General features: G+C 31.5%; 2 protein-coding genes across 3 annotated transcripts; one reads left to right on the plus strand and one right to left on the minus strand.

The window, feature by feature from the left end:
* Positions 1–3,149: 3,149 nt before the first annotated feature.
* On the plus strand, positions 3,150–8,128 carry LOC107856113 (protein ABSCISIC ACID-INSENSITIVE 5). The gene is made up of 5 exons (XM_016701108.2): positions 3,150–3,325; positions 5,662–6,811; positions 7,064–7,135; positions 7,285–7,314; positions 7,705–8,128. Exons 2-5 carry the CDS (start codon positions 5,687–5,689, stop codon positions 7,795–7,797), a joined length of 1,320 nt encoding a protein of 439 aa, XP_016556594.2. The 5' UTR covers positions 3,150–3,325; positions 5,662–5,686; the 3' UTR covers positions 7,798–8,128.
* Positions 8,129–14,118: 5,990 nt separating this feature from the next.
* On the minus strand, positions 14,119–17,119 carry LOC107856109. 2 transcript variants are annotated; one of them, XM_047395943.1, is made up of 2 exons: positions 15,726–17,119; positions 14,119–14,348 (listed from the first exon to the last, which is right to left on the minus strand). In XM_047395943.1, the coding sequence occupies exons 1-2, from the start codon at positions 17,085–17,087 to the stop codon at positions 14,166–14,168; spliced, it is 1,545 nt and encodes a 514-aa protein (XP_047251899.1). In that variant the 5' UTR covers positions 17,088–17,119; the 3' UTR covers positions 14,119–14,165. The 2 variants fall into 2 exon arrangements, with proteins under 2 accessions (XP_047251899.1, XP_016556587.1); XM_016701101.2 differs by lacking the exon at positions 14,119–14,348 and having other exon boundaries at positions 14,735–17,119.
* Positions 17,120–17,380: the final 261 nt, after the last annotated feature.

Raw genomic sequence — 17,380 nt, forward strand, 5'->3', positions numbered from 1 at the left:
AATATTTGATGAAATTACTTAAATGTCCAAACTTTTGGCAAAGCAATGTGATTATTACTATGTGACATTGTTGTTGTGCTTTATCACTAATGGTATGCTGACACAGCCGTGGAGTTAGAATTTTTATTAAGGGAGTTCAGAAGTAAATATACGAATTAATCGAAGGGGGTTCAACAGTCGTTATATATGCATAATTTTTTTTTATAACTATGTAAAAGTAATATAAAAACAGTATAATTTTTTGTCGAAGGGAGTTTGGATGAACCCCTGGAGCAAAGATGGCTCCGCCACTGGATGTGAGAAGTTAACTATTTTTTGAGAGTCGTGAAGTAGTAGCTATTGGGCGATATTTTCTGATGTCTCAGGTTTGATCAACGAGAATGGAGAAATTCCTGATAGAAAGCGTTTTTCCTTAAATAGTTCAACAGATAATAGATTTCGAATTGTGTTTTACCGTAAAGGTATACTAGAACGAATGAGATTCTTTTGCTCTTAATTAGAAGTCTTGATTTGAGTCTTGAAATGCAGTGAAATCTGAATTAATCGGATCGATAGATTTTTTACACCAAATAATTATTTAGAAAATGTGCTTTTTATTTTCATTATTATTTTCTATTGGGAGTTGGGTACAACTCATAAGATGAAATAATTTAAAAAAAAAATCAAATAGTGGGAAATTGATGACTACTTTTTTAAACTTTAGACAAACAGCATGAGGACACTTGGAATTTGGAAACATTTAATTATGGTGAAAGTCACTATACAGACACAAAAATAATTATATCTAATGATTATTTTTTAACTTTGTTGAAGTTTATGATTACGGAAATTTGTTTATAATTATTGTGTAATTTGCGAGCTATTGCATATAATAGAATTTATTCAATGCACATTTTTAGAATAGCAACTGTGAATTTTTCTGCGAGTTTAATTTCATAAAGAAAATATTAGTCATATTCTTCTAAAATATACAATTTAATAATCATGTATTTGATTTTCTTTTCCTTCCTAAAATAAACATCCATAAAATAATTGCTGTTTTTTTTTTAAAAAATAAAAATTGTTACTTTAATTTGACTTTACATTGGTTTTTGAAGTTTAAACGTAAAGCATTGGTAAAAGTCTTTCCCCCCCACCTTTTTTTTTTTCCTTTAAAAGATAAATTTAGCTATTATTCATCATGCAAAAGAATTTTGATTTGTCAAATTTTGAATATAATTAATTTTTACTCTCTTAATAAATCTAAAATATGCTATATATCTAACTTTCAATAATATAAAAAAATTTATTGCCACGTGACTAGGAGGTTGAACGTTCAAACTGTAGAAATAATTTCTGGCAAAAATATAAGGCAAAACTGCGTATAATAGATCCTTGTGATCCGATCCTTCCTGAATTTTATATATAGCGGGAGTTTTAATGTACCGTACTGTCCTTTAATAATCTGATCATACCAAACATTAGTTGAAGGAAAAATAACATAAACATACACCTTAACTGATTATATTTACGCAAAATTCCACCCTTACAAAACAATTATAAAAATCTCAACTAATTATGTATCTTCGTTGGATGTATCGGGGAGCTAATTATGTATCTCGACATATTCAAAATAAAAAAAAATATCGGGAGCTAATTATATATCTTTACAAGGAAAAAAAGATTCTTCATTGGATGTATTATGTATCTCGACAAGTTCAAAATCGAAAAAAATGTATCCAAAACTAATTATATATCTTTATAAAGAAAAAAATATATTTTCGTTGGATATATTGGGAAGTAATTATGTATCTTGACAGACGTAAAATTATTTTTTTAATAATTATATAAAATATCAAAATTTTCTATAATTAAACTCAAAACTGTCGAAATTTATGTTGTTTGCCTTGTTTTAAATGCTAGAAACGAAAAATAGCTAGAAAGTGCTATTATTGCAAAGTATTAGTTGGGCTATGGCTATATGTACAAGCTCAAACAAGGATCCAGTAGACTAATTGGGCTGTATCCAGTTTTGTCAAAAAAATAAAATTATACAATATTAAAACTTTTAAATTGTTAATTATAATGACTTATAGAATTTTTTATGTAGTTTCTAAATATGTAAAGCTTATTTCAAAAAAACAAAATGAATGATGTTATAGTATTTGATATTATTTAATTTCCTACTGGATAGGGGTTTCTATTTATGTACAATTAATATTTATATTTATTATATATTATGTTCAATACTATTCTTACGCACATAGTAAATTATGGTATTAATAATTTAAAAAAAAAATTCATTTTATTACACCGTATTCAATACTCCTATTTTTATTTAAACACACTCAATTAGTTTCATATGATAAATCAAATAATCGACAAAAAATAATATCAGTATTATTATTTTCTTACTCATATTATTAAAGTCTTTAAAAAACAATCTCTCTATTTTACAAAATTAATTTTTTTTCTCCCTAGATCTCACATGCAAACAAACTATACTATTATTATTTTTATGATTATTAGTATACCAATTTATAAAAATAATATCAGCATTATTATTTTCTTACTAATATTATTAAAGTCTTTGAAAAACAACCTCTCTATTTTTACAAAATTATGTATTCTTTTTTCTCTCTAAATCTCACATGTAAACAAACTATAAATATTATTATTATTATTATCATTATTATTATTATTATTATTATTATTATTATTATTATACCAATTTAAATATTTACTAAAACAAAATATCCAATATTATTCTCACCAATCGTGCCAAACGCCCGTAAAAAACATATAAAAAGATACAAATTTACTTTAATAGTACTAGCTAGAGAAGTAGGTACATAAAATTATTTTTATTTTTAAAATTAAATTTTAACTCTTTAAAAAACAAAAATAAAAATAAAAAGGGACACGTGGAGAAGTGTGGATAAACAAGAGCCCATAACAACGATTGCCAATTAAACATCTGTCGAATACGTGTCAATCTCCCCATGCATGGCCAAAGTTTCCTATTTTTAGTATTATATTTTTTTATGGACTTTCCAATTATTTCTATATATATAAACAATATATTTATACCCCTTTTGCTTACATCTTCTAAATATGGACCCCACTTAAAAATCTTGATACAAATGTGACTAAAGTGAAGTGAAAATGAAAAACCTACATTTATTTTCCTCTTGGTTGTGTTCTTTGTTCTTCAATTTACACACAATATTGTCTTATAATTAACTTCATCATTAATATTTATATTTATATAGTAATGTTTATTATGAGTTTAAGTTTGGTGAAGCTTAAGAGCAAGTTTACTAGTTGAAAAGAACATCAAGAAAAGGTAAGTATTTTACTTTCTTGATTTTTATGTAGCTTTTTTTTTTTTTTTTTTTTTGTGTGTGTGTGTTTGTGGCAAGTTACATGAATGGTGGATTTAAAGGACAAATATTAGGAAGAAAGTTTGAAATATACTTAAATTTTGATAAAATTTATTGTAACATGTCTTTAACTCTGTGGGTTGACCTGTTCGACTATTTATTACCTTAACTTTGTGGTTCTTATGACCTTCTCGACTATTTATTATCACAAACTTTGTGGGTCTTTTCTGTGATATATATTTATCCAGTTAGATGCAGGACCACTACGTGAATAAACATTGAGCATGTAAGGGTCTAAAGTGATCCAATTGGATAAATATATGCTATAAAAATATGGTAATAAATAATCGAGGGGTCATCCGCAAAGTTGAGGAGGCGTGTTAGAGCAAATTACACACTGAGCACGTAAGAGTCTAAAGTGATCCAATTGGATAAATCTATTCCACAGAAATATGGTAATAAATAATCGAGGGGTCATTCGCAAAGTTCAGGCATGTTAGAGCAAATTTTGTCAAAGTTTAGATATATTTCTGACTCTTTTCACATAAAAATTCCTTTTTTGTTAATCCATTATGATGTCAAACTCTCATAACTATGTTTGATACATCAATTATATGTATCATATCAGATGCGGATTCAGAATTTGAAAACGATAGAAATTTCTACCAAAAAGTATATACTTTACTAGTTGGAAGTTAATGATTTGTACTTACTTACTAATAAATTTTCTAATATTTGTACATGTAAAAGGAATGATTTCTTTTATTTTTCTTTTTTGTATATTTTTTTCTCGGGATCAAGATATTTTTAGGGTTTCACTTGAGATGCAAGATTTTGAACTAGTGTTATGTCTCTTGTCATTAATTTTCATTGAAATATTAAAAGTTCATTTCTATATATATATTAGTTTTTTCCATCTTCTCATTTCATATTTATCTTAATGTTTATTAGTGTATGAATTAATTTAGGACTAATTAAAATAATTGAAGAAAAAGAGTTGTGTTTTAGTAGATCTTTTGCCCAATAAAAAAACATTAAAACAAAAGTGGAAAGTTCCCAAGGTATTTTAAAGTCCACATGCCAAAGAATATGTTCCTATTTTAGTAGTCTACAAAGTTACATTTGTTGCTTTTGAGACTGGCAAACCCATTTTTTACCTTTAATATTTTTGCTTAAACTTTGTGTTAAAAATTGTTTCAATGTGTGTGTGACCATGTAAAAGATTATTCATATTATCATGTCTTATCATGTCAAGTTAGTCTTTTGAAAACACTCTCTAAGTCTTCACATCGTAAGCGTGATGTGTAAGGTTGCGTATACATTATTGAGATAAGCATTCAGTACCCCTCGAACTGTCAAAGTTGTTACGACACACTCCAACTTCACAAGGGTCCTATTAACCCTGACCTCAGTTTTAGCACATTTTTGTCATTTCTTTCTGCTGGCGTGACACCTTTATTACATAGGCTCACGTCAAAGATGCCACATCAGCTAAAAGATTGACAAAAGGTGGCACATTAGCACGAAAGAGTGATAAAAATACGCTAAAATTGAGTCAAGAGGAAATAGAACCTCCGTGAAGCTGGAGTGTATCGTAACAAATTTGGTCACAGTTCAAGGGTACGATGTTTTACTCTGCATTATTTTATTTGTGGATTTGTATGTTGTTTTTTGGGTATTGATTAGTAACCTTTAATGAATGATAGCCAATTTGCTTTAACAGGTTAAAATTATGTCCAATTTTGTAGTGTATACAAATTGAGTCTATATATTATAGGCGAATTCAGGATTTAAAGATTATAGGTTAAGAGTTTTTAGTGAATTCTCTTCAATATTTGGAGGGTAGATAACTAGATGCTAGTGTAAAAGTATCTTTGTTTAACTTTGTATCAATTGAGCTTGGTATATTTGTTTATGGAATATAAAATTCATTGGGAAAAGAATCGGAAATATACCTAAATTTTAAAACGCCTCAACTTTGCGGGGTCCTATGACCCCCTAGACTATTTATTACTATATTTTTGTGGCATATATTTGTCTAGCTCGACCACTTCAGGCCCTTACGCTCTCAGTGCACGTGTATTCACGTGGTGGTCCAGCTGGGCAAATATATGCCATAAAAATACGGTAATAAATAGTCGAGGGAGGGATCATAGGATTCCCGCAAAGTTAGGCGTGTTACAGCAAATTTCGTCAAAGTTTAGGTATAATGTTTTTCCCAAATTCATTTGGAACTTTCAGATTTTAGAAGTATTACATCTGTTTTGTTCATGAATTTGACACAAGACACACATTTCAGGTCCTAGTGAAGAGAGAGTCATAGAATGGGAGTAACAGAATCAGAGATGGTGTCACAAGGTGAAGTTCAATCACCATTGCAACAAGACCAAAACCAGCACAAGAATCAACTGTTTTCGTCGCTTGGTAGACAAGCGTCGATCTACTCCCTCACACTCGACGAGTTCCAACACACCCTTTGTGAGAGTGGGAAGAATTTCGGGTCGATGAACATGGATGAGTTCCTTAATAGCATTTGGACTGCCGAAGAAAACCAAGCGCATGCCCATGTGCACGCGCATGCGCATGGGCACGAGCATTCTCATGCTCAGCCTCACAGCCAGAGTGTAAGTGCCGGGGAAGCCACCAGCGCGGCGCCACATTTTGCGTTGGGACAAGGCAATGTTTCGATGGATAAGGGTATTGTCAAGCAGCAGAGCTTGCCGAGACAGGGATCACTTTCTCTTCCTGAACCGTTGTGTCGTAAAACTGTGGATGAAGTTTGGTCAGAAATTCATAAGAACCAACAACAGCAGCAACAGAACAACGGAGGCAGTGTACCGAACACTAGTAACAGTAGTTCCACTCAACGACAGGCTACGTTTGGTGAAATGACGCTCGAGGATTTCTTGGTTAAAGCAGGGGTCGTACGCGAACAGGGCAATGCTGCAGCCCCTGTACCTACTCAGCAGCAGTCATATACGATGTATCAAAACAGTACAGCTCCCACTATGGGTGCAATGGCTCGGCCTGTTATCGGCCTTAGTGGAGTTACGGCTGGTGTTGGAGTTGGCGTTGGCATTCCTGGTTATCCGCAGCTTCCACAAAGCGGGGTGGTTGAAGCGCCTCTATACCCGATCAGCATGAAAAGGGGCAGCGGATTCCCGCAACAGCCAACGCCAGTTTACGGTGGGAGAATAGGAAATGGTAGTGGGGTCGGGTACGGACAAGTGCAAGGCGTAGCTGGAATGGGGTCGCCGCTTAGTCCGGTGTCCTCAGACGGACTATGCGTGAATCAACTCGATAGCGGGGGCCAATACGGGTTGGAAATGGGAATGAGGGGCGGGCGAAAACGCGTACTAGACGGTCCAGTAGAGAAAGTTGTTGAAAGAAGGCAAAGGAGAATGATCAAGAACAGAGAATCAGCTGCAAGATCAAGAGCAAGGAAACAGGTAAAACTCACTTTCATCCCCCTCGATATCTATGTCGTTGCACCTGTATCGGACCCTCAAACGATGTACTATCTTTGGAGAATCCCAACACGCCCCTGGCGGCACTTTTCATCAGTGCCGGAGATCCACAAATAATGTACTATATTTGGAGGATCCAGCACGCGCCCGGCGACATACATCTTTGAATAGTCTGAGCAACATAGCTTTATTTCACTCCGAATTGACCTATATAATCGATTTTTTTTGGTGCAGGCTTACACTGTAGAACTCGAGGCCGAATTGAACCAGCTAAAAGAAGAAAATGCACATCTAAAACAGGCCCTGGTAGTAACTATATTAGCAGAAATCTCCTTAATTTTTGAGTATAGTTTTATTATGAACTCAACATCATTGTTCTTATCTAGTACCATAACATTTCATATCATCAACTTATTCATATTCTTTTTTTCTTGTTTTCGTTTTTTTCTCTGCAGGCGGATCTCGAGAGGAAAAGAAAACAACAGGTAATAATTACAATGACTCACAATCTTATAGAGTTTATTGCTTAAACACGGTCGTTGAACTACTGGAATCAAGTGAATGAACACACTTATCGTTTGCTATGTTACTCGAATGGTCACTCTAGCCGGATCCAGAAAGCGATATAATGTCGTAGCACCTGATTTAAGCGATGGTGCAACGACATTATAAAGTGGCCGAACATATCATTTCTGGTTTGAGTGCGTCGAGTGTACTAGCTCAACATGACTTTGTTCATCCAAATCCAATAGGTTAAAGTGATCGCTTAAGCGATGATTTTTACGTTATAGTAAACCCTACTCTCCTCGAATAAGTATGTTCACTTTGGTTATCGAGTTATCGACTTCAACTAACGTCGTATTTTGTTGCAACAGTATTTCGATGAAGTGAAAATGAAAGCGCAAACAAAGGCGCAAAAGGCGAACGACAAGTTAAGAGGGATGAGGAGGAGCTTTAGTTGCCCTTGATGATGAGAACAATCGATAAACACGAAGGTGGTTCTTGCCTTGAACCACGCGATGCAGATATGGCTCCGACGAGGTAATTATACAGCTCTGGAGTGGGCGGAAGGCTTAGAGCAGACGAACATGCACTAGCTCTTTCAAAGTGCAAATTAAAGGTACTAATATTTCGAATATATATGTAGCAGTAGTAGTAGCAGCACTAATATTTCGAGTAAATTAGTGAGTTTTATTTTTAATTTTTCGAGTTACATTCAGAGACGAATTCAGTGTATCAAGTTATAGGTTCAGTTGAACCTTATATCTTATGTGTTAAGTCACCAAGTACAAATAATAAATTCGAACTCATTAAAGCAAATCGATGGTAGTAACTTTGGAATTTTTGAAATTCAAATTTTGAATTCGTTTTTAATTAAGAATCTTAAAAAAGGACCACCTATATATTAAAAATATATGTTTATATAGTAATTTAAATAGGTTGAGTTTTGACTTGTGATGCATAGAGTTTAAATTTTGAATTGACGATTTTATTGAAATAAAAAGAAAATTAAATTCTAGACGTGCCTCTAATTAAAACAGTCGAATTTTGATATATTTATTTACTTTAGCTAGTAAAATTTATTTTTTTTATAAATATGCATCTATATGTTAAAGATGCATCTATATTTGAAATTTCAATTTTGAATTCGCTTTTAATTAAAAATAGATATTTAAATTTTGAATTCCCTTTTAATTAAGAATCTTAAAGATGGACCTTCTATATATTAAAAACATATGCTTATATAGTAATTTAAATAGGTTGAGTTTCGATTTGTGATGCATAGAGTTTAAATTTTGAATTGACAATTTTATTGAAATAAAAAGAAAATCAAATTTTAGATGTGCTTCCAATTAAAACAGTTAAATTTGATGTATTTTTATAACTTTAGCTAGTAAAATTTAATTTCTAAACGTGCATAATTAACATTTGAGAAGTTTTGAGCATAGTGGAACTCATATATTTTAGAATATGTAATAAATAGTCATTGCTATGACATTTGTACTCCATAAATTTAATAAAAATGGGATGTATCTATCACCTATATCATATAAAATCTAATTCTTTATGAGAAAAAATCAAATAAAATTTGTGTTTTGGATAAAGCTTTGATATCATATGATCAACTTTTTGATTTATTGATAGACTATTATATTAAATCTCACATTTTGATGGAGACTAAAAAAGAACTATTTTGATTGAGATTCGATTAACTTTAAATAGATCATTTAGATCAAATATTTTTGTAATTCAGTAGTTCTTTTAGCGGATTAAGACTCGATTAAATTTAAATTGGCATTGTAAAATTTCTCAATCTCGACTAAACTTAAACTTGCATCGTAGAGTCTCACATTTGAGGTACGTTGCTTTTTATCTGTAATCTATATTTACGGATGAAAGTGTACTTAACACAGTCAATTATCGTACAATCTTAGTACCTAGGAACTTTCTTGAATAAATAAAGGGGTATAAAGAAATAAATGAACAAATAAAAAATAATTAAAAGGGTAGACTAAAATGTGGAATTAAAATGACAGCCATCATTATCATTAATCAACAACTAATTAAATTACAATTGATTTCTTTTTCAATGAAACTAAACTTTCTTTGTAAGCAAAAGCTTGCAAAGAATAGCCACTTTTTTGGTAGCCAAGAACTTTATTTTTCTTTAAACAATGATCAAATATATCCAATTGACATGTAACAATTTCAAGAAAAATTTCCCCATTATTTCCATATCCAAGTGACCTTTTGATATTTAGAAAAGGGCCAATTCTTACTTTTTTAGCCCAATAGCCATTTTTCTCCATTAGCCATATGTCAATATTTGTTTCTCTACTAACCACTATTGGCTCATAAATATACATAGCAATGGAATCATTGAACAATGATAAATCACCTTGTTTGGATACAAATGATTTTGGTGTTTGAATTTCAACAATCTTGTCATTACTCATATCAAATCCAAATATTTTATCATTTTTGCATGACCTCCAATAATAAAATCCATTCAAATATGTGTTACCACTTGATTTGAGCATATCGCGACTAGAAACCCTAAATTCCTCGAAATTTCTCCAGGTATTCGTACTCAACGTATAGACTGAAACAATCGTAGGGGAATGCCAGTCTTCATCGTCTACGTCCCAATAATCTCTCATCCATACGACTTTATAGTCACCACTCCAGGGCTCGATCCCGAAACCAAATTTATATGAAGACAAATTAAGTGAAGGGCAATTTAGGGTTTGTGACATAGGTAGAGGTTTAAATTCTTTAATAGTAGGGTTCCATAATGCAACATTTTCTTGATCATTATAAAGCAAAAATAAACCATTTAATGGACCAAGAACTTCCCATAAATGTATAGATGTGTTTAAAACATCTTGATATAAATGGGATTTTGAAATTAATTGTTTTTGTTCATCATGATTGAACAAAGTGAAACCAGATTTCATTGTATCAAGAAAATAATGATGAACAAAATAACTTGTTGGATTTTTTGTATGGTGAAAATGTTTTTGAATAAAAATTGGATTTTCAATTAAAATATACCAATTCTTGTTGACACACTTGAGTTGTAATAGACATTTAACAGGCAATCTAGATAAAATTTCCATCACTAAATCTTCTGGTAAATCACTAAAATTTGTTTTTTGCAACATATTATGAAGAAAAGGGAAAAAAGAAAAGGAAAAAAAGAAGAAGAAATTATTAAGAAGATATGTGTACAGATACTTTTTTAGAGGCATGTATATGTGTGTATATATATAAAAACAAATGCACAGTGAAATAAATATCAACCATATGGTCTCTAACTTTATTCCCACCTCATATCATATTAAAATAAATATATATGCTGACAGTATAACAAAAATAAAAATTCACACTATCTATATATGAATTTTAACATGCGATAGTATGTTAGTCATATATATATATTTTTTTTTATGATATTATAGTAAAATTAATTATGAAATTTATTAAGAATAGTCAGCTGATGACTATGTGAATATTTTTTACACTATCAATACATAAAATTTAACCTATTTATTTGTTGCTACAGGTAATCAATTATTTTAAGATTATAAATTTTATATTTTAAGAATGTTTATTTGTAATTATCTTTTAAATAATTTATATTATTAAAAAAGTTATTTACACTAATTATATAACTTAAGCTCATACAAGTGTGTGTGTTTAAATAATAGCCATATGTTTTCAAGGTAAGCCACCATGTCCCACCTTATCAACTCTCCTATCAATAAAGTACAATAATAAAGAAAGGCAGCATGATTCTTACATAACATTTTATCATGATGACATAATAGAGATGAGTTTATTAATTAAGTTAATTAATACTTGGTTAAAAATAAATTAAGACTAATTGGCTAAGATCAACTTATGTCTTATTCAAGAAATTGCAAGGTAGCTTTTGAGAGAAGGCAAGGGGTTTACTAACTATTTATGAAAAAAATTACAAGAAACAAATCATTTTTAATACTCTTAGGTAAAATGTAATAGTGAGTGAAATACGATAAAATACTTTTAATGCTAATTTATTTATTTCATGAGTCGAAAGCAGAGGCATTGATGCAAGGCACCAACACCGATGCACCTCGGTTGGGAAAAGGAAGGCATCAAAGACTCAAAATCTCATGTTAAAGAGCGTGCGAGTTTAGATATTATCATGAGAGATTTTGTTCTTCAAAATCGACAATTTTTTCAAAACCTAAAAATTAATTAGATAGAATTCTAGAATTTCTAACCTAACCAAATATTTTTGAAGTTGAATATTTGTTTAGTCAATTTTTATTATCATGATGAATTTATAAAGAATGATGACTATCTTGAAAATAATATTTTGATTTCAATTAAACCTATTACTCCATGTTCTTTCTCTTAATATCTCCAAGTCAAATTAATTTGTTCTTTATAATTATTTTTGTTATTGACCTGTTTTAATACTTATTTTTGGAACTTATGCTTCAAAGAAAAAAATAATAACAACTTTAACTAATTTCACGCGAATTGCCACGTAAATGTTAAGTAGGACGCGTGTGTCTATCTATTTAATTTTATACAAATTTTAGTATCTACTTGTATACACTCAAAATTGAAGAATCTAAATATCAGGTAAGACCAAGTTAAAAGACGTGTATTATGGACTTCAATAAAATAAAAGTAAGAAGTCTTTATATCAATTGGCCACTTGTCCTATATATGTTTATATTTATCCTAAGTAGTTGATTACCAAACTATTTTAAACAAAGTTTGAAAGCTACATATTTTTTGTCATTTGCAATTTTTTTTCCCTATGGTCTTATAATGCATCAAAGCTCACCTAATCAAATTGTTAAAAACTTGTGTGAACATATAGACAATAGAGTGTAGCTTTTTCTTTTTGAAAATAATATTGAGAAAATGACCATTCTTCATATGTGTATTATTATTTATTGATTTTCTTGTCTTATATTTTATCGATCTCCGATAGAAAAGGGGTGAGTGTGTAAATAATAATACACATATGAAGAATGGTCATATGAAGAATTAGGCACACTCTGCCGAACCAACTTTAGGCACACTCTGTCGAAACAACTTTAGGTACACTCTGTCGAACCAACTTTAGGCACACTCTGTCGAAGTTGCCAAAATTTGAGGGTAGTGGAACACCCGCAAAATTAAAGCAACTTTTAGCACAATCAGGACTACACGTCAGTAGTGATTTTATGTCTTTTTCAAAAACAAAAAACAAAAAAAAAACATATAACTAAAATAACATTTGTAATGGGTCATAAAACCGAAATCTCCTTGAACAATGGGGATGGGCCTTAATTTCAGTATTGGATTATTCCATTAAAGATGTCTATAGGCTCAGAAATGGTGTCCAATGGGCTTTTGTCTTTAGGCCCAATTAAGTAGTCCTAAGGCTTGTGGGCTTAGGTTGTTAGCCCGTGCCTCTTGAATCTTGGGCTCTTTTCAAGAAGGTAGAAGAACAATATACCCAGTGTATTCCCACAAAGTGAGATCTGGAGAGGGTAAAGTGTATGCAGTTCATACCACTACCTTAGATGAAGTAAAAAAATTATTTTCGATAGACCCTCGACTTAAGATAGATAACCGTATAACAAACAAAAAACATAAAAACAATCAACAAAAAGGGATATCACACTGATAGATAATAAAGAAAACAAGACACCCAAAAGGTAATACTATAAACTAGCTATTCGAAATCATAGACATCACCAAAACACCATGAATAAGAGACTACAAGAAACCACTTGTACAGATATAATTAATGTCAATTGTTTGTGACACAATTTTTTTTTTTTTAAAAAACTCTTCTTTTTTATGCCTAAAGTTTAAATTAGTGGCATGTGTATTCTTTTTTATTTTTTTTTGGTTTTCCATCCGGTGTTTGGTACCCGCATTGGAGCTCGACTAATCCAATGCGGAGCTACACACCGGATGAAACAAAAAAAAAGAATAAAAAAAAAACACATGCCACTAATTTAAACTTTAGGCATGTGTATTCTTACCAATTCATTTTGCATTCCAAAGTTAAAAGTATCAAAAAAATAAAATAAAATAAAAATATAATTATTTTAATTAGTCAACAGTTCAATTCAGACTAATTTATTCATAAAAATATTTATTGAGATTGGGAAGCACAGCATATAAAGTGCTGATTTGATCTACATTAAATGAATGAACGTGATATGTTTTAGTAGATGAGTTTATATTATATTATACATTTTATAAGAATTTCCTCCCTCTCAATTAATATAACACAATTCAAATTTTGATAATCAGACTTTTTAATTTTAATCATGAATATGTACACGATGTTTTAAGGATTTTTTTGAAACAAAAGTTATATACTTGAAAATTACCTAAAACATATTGCTATATATCAAAATAACTAAAATTTGAAAAAAGAACTTGCAAAGAGTAGCCATAGTTTCTCCATGGTCCAAAGTACTTAATGGTTTCTTTGTGTGTTCTTTACTCAATCATTGCATATTTTTTCTTGGTTTCTCATTCGGAGTCTGGCGTTTCTGATTCATTTAGATTCACGTTGTGTAGCATCCACTAAATTTCTTCCATTCTCAAGGCTTTTACGCTTGAGACTTATGATTAAGTTACTGCTTGCCAGCAAGAACTTGCAAAGAGTAGTCATTTTCCCATGGTCCAATGCACTTAACAATTTCTTGTGTTCGTGGATCAATCATGGCAAGTTTTTTTCTGCTTGTTTCTCACACAGTGTCCGATACTTTCTTCCGCTCAACCTCGAGACATCGGATTAAGTTACAAGTACTCAATTTCTTGATGGAAACTAAGCTCTTTTTGTAAATAAGAACTTGCAAAGAGTAGCCATTTCCAATGGTCCAATACACTTAACAATCTCTTGTGTTCTTGGATCAATCATTAAAAGATTTGAACTTGTAGTTTCAACAAAAATCTCCCCATTAACACCATATCCAATTGGTCTTTTAACAATCAAAGTGGATTCAACAACCAATTTTTTAGTCCAAAATCCAAACTTTTCCATCACCCAAATCTCAATACATTCTTGTTCTCAATTCAGACTAAAAGAGAATATTTTAATTAGTCAACAGTTCAATTCAGACTAATTTATTCATAAAAATATTTATTGAGATTGGGAAACACAGCGTATAAAGTGCTGATTTGATCTGCATTAAATGAATGAACGTGATATGTTTTGGATGAGTTTATATTGTATTATACATTTTATAAGAATTTTCTCCCTCTCAATTAATATAACACAATTCAAATTTTAATAGTTGGACTTTTTAATTTTAATCATGAACATGGACATGGTGTTTTAAGGAATTTTATGAAACAAAAGTAACATATTTAAAAATTATGTAAAACATATTGCTATATATCAAAATAATTAAAATTTAAAAAGAATATATGAAATATTACAATAAAATAAAAACTTATTTGACTCTCAAAATTCAAATGATATTAGACTCATTCAGACTCACGTTGTGTAACATCCACTAAAGGAGGAATCACTCCTTACCTCCGAAATTCTTTCCATTCTCTAGGCTTACACCCGAGACTTTTGATTAAGACATTAAGTTACCGCTTGCCAATTTCTTGATGGAAACTAAGCTCATTCTTGCAAAACAAGAGCTTGCAAAGAGTAGCCATTTCCCCATGGGCCAATGCACTTAACAATTTCTTATGTTCTTGGATCAATCATATTCTGACACAGTGTACGATACTCACTCTTGCTCAAACTCGAGACCTCGGGTTAAGTTAGAAGTACTAAATTTCTTGATGGAAACTAAGCTCCTTTTGTAAACAAGAACTTGCAAAGAGTAGCCATTTTCCAATGATCCAATGCACTTAACAATTTCTTGTGTTCGTGGATCGATCATGGCAAGTTCTTTTTCCTCTTGTTCTCACACAGTGTCCGATACTTGCTTCTGCTCAAACTCGAGACCTCGGATTAAGTTACAAGTACTCAATTTCTTGATAGAAACTAAACTCTTTTTGTAAACAAGAACTTGCAAAGAGTAGCCATTTTCCAATAGTTCAATACACAACAATTTCTTGTGTTCGTGGATCGATCATGGCAAGTTTTTTTTCCACTTGTATCTCACACAGTATCCGATACTTGCTTCCGCTCAAACTCGAAACCTCGGATTAAGTTACAAGTACTCAATTTCTTGATGGAAACTAAGCTCATTTTGTAAACAAGAACTTGCAAAGTGTAGCCATTTTCCAATGGTCCAATACATTTAACAATCTCTTGTGTTCTTGGATCAATCATTGCAAGATTTGAACTTGTAGTTTCAACCAAAATCTCACCATTAACACCATATCCAATTGGTCTTTTAACAATCAAAGTGGATTCAACAACCAATTTTCTAGTCCAAAATCCAAACTTTTCCATCACCCAAATCTCAATACATGTCTTGCTATGAAACAACATAGAAACATAACCATCATACAAACCAAGTGTTCCTATATTTGGATTGAACACATTTGGAGTTTGTATCACTTGAAATTTTTCATTTCTAAAATCAAATGCAAGAATTTCACAACGTCGATCCGTATCGATTTTCTTCCAATAATAAAATCCATCAAGATATGAATCAAAATATGACATAACTATATGACTACTCAAAAATGTGTTGTCCTCAAAATGCCTCCAAGAATCAGTACTTAGTGAATAAACTGAAATAACAGCTGAAGTGCTTCTTGTAAATGTTTCTTCTTTCCAAAAATAATCCCTTATCCATACAACTTTGTAATCTTTACTCCAAGGATCCATTCCAAATCCAAAATGATGAGCATAAGATCTCGGACTCTTCAAAAATGTTGATGGGTGCATGTCGGAATCTCCAGAAGCAGCAGCAACATGTTTCTGGAGAATCTGACATGGGTGAGAGTTGAAGCAACATAGGCCAAAACCATTGCTGCTCGGACTCTTCAAAAACGACGACAGGTGTGTATCGGAAACTCCAGAAGCAATAACATATTTCTGGAGGATCTGACATGTGCGCGGCAACATTTCCGGAGAGTCAGAGCAACACAGCCTAAAACCATTGTTGCTAGGACTCTTTAGAAGTGTCGACCGGTGCATGTCAGAACCTCTAGAAGTGGCACATTTCTGGAGGATCCGGCATGGGTGCGGCAGCATTTCTGGAGAGTCAGAGCAACATAACCTAAAGTCATTGTTGCTAGGAATCTTCAAAACTGCCGACGGGTGCATGTCAAAACCTCCAAAAGCATCAGATTTCTGGAGAATCTGACACGAGTGCTGCAACATTTCTGGAGAATCCGAGTAACATAGCCTACTAAAACAAGGATAAAAAGGTGGACTTGGTACTATTATTTTCTTGATTTCTTTTGTTGCTGGATTCCATATAGCCATTTCATTCTTATCAAGATTATGGACAAAAAAAAGTCCATTCAAGGGACCAATTATTGGCTTTAAAGAAGTGGATTTATGCAAGTAAAAATCTTGAAGTAAAGGGTATTCATCAATGGACATAGATAATTGTTTTGTATCCAAAAAATAAAGATGAACAAAGGGAATTGCATAACTTCTTTTGTGACAAAAATGTTTGATAATAAAATTTGGAGATTGAATGAGTATGTACCAGTATTTGCAGACAGATTTGATTTTCAATATTGATTTCACAGGCAAAATTGATAATATTTCCATGATTATATCTTCAGGAAGTTTATCAAAATTTGTGAAATTTGATTCCACCATTTTGCCAGAAATGTTTCTTTCTTGGTTGGATAATGAAATGACTGATTGTGACCTTACATAGTTGCTGAAAGTCTTCTTATATATGTGACACACTGACAACGCGGATTCAAGATTTGAACTTTATTAGTTCGAAATTAAAATTTTATCATAGCTTATTTGATTTACTAGATTCGAAATCTTGTATATGTACTTATTTAAAGCTGTTGTGTTTAGGTCAGTTTGCCTCCACCTCGACTAGTTTTACGAGGTACCTGCTACCTCTTACGCGTATCTTGCTTAATTCATTGTTGGTT

The sequence above is a fragment of the Capsicum annuum genome, chromosome 9 (genome assembly GCF_002878395.1).
Source record: "Capsicum annuum cultivar UCD-10X-F1 chromosome 9, UCD10Xv1.1, whole genome shotgun sequence".
Lineage (NCBI taxonomy): Eukaryota > Viridiplantae > Streptophyta > Magnoliopsida > Solanales > Solanaceae > Capsicum > Capsicum annuum.

Bases quoted from the DNA above. Each gene is read 5' to 3' on its own strand.
- LOC107856113 (XM_016701108.2), top strand. From the start codon at position 5,687: ATGGGAGTAACAGAATCAGAGATGGTGTCACAAGGTGAAGTTCAATCA. The intron at 7,136-7,284 runs GTAGTAACTATA...TTTTCTCTGCAG, and splicing joins CACATCTAAAACAGGCCCTG to GCGGATCTCGAGAGGAAAAG. The intron at 7,315-7,704 runs GTAATAATTACA...TTGTTGCAACAG, and splicing joins AGAGGAAAAGAAAACAACAG to TATTTCGATGAAGTGAAAAT.
- LOC107856109 (XM_016701101.2), bottom strand. From the start codon at position 17,087: ATGGTGGAATCAAATTTCACAAATTTTGATAAACTTCCTGAAGATATA.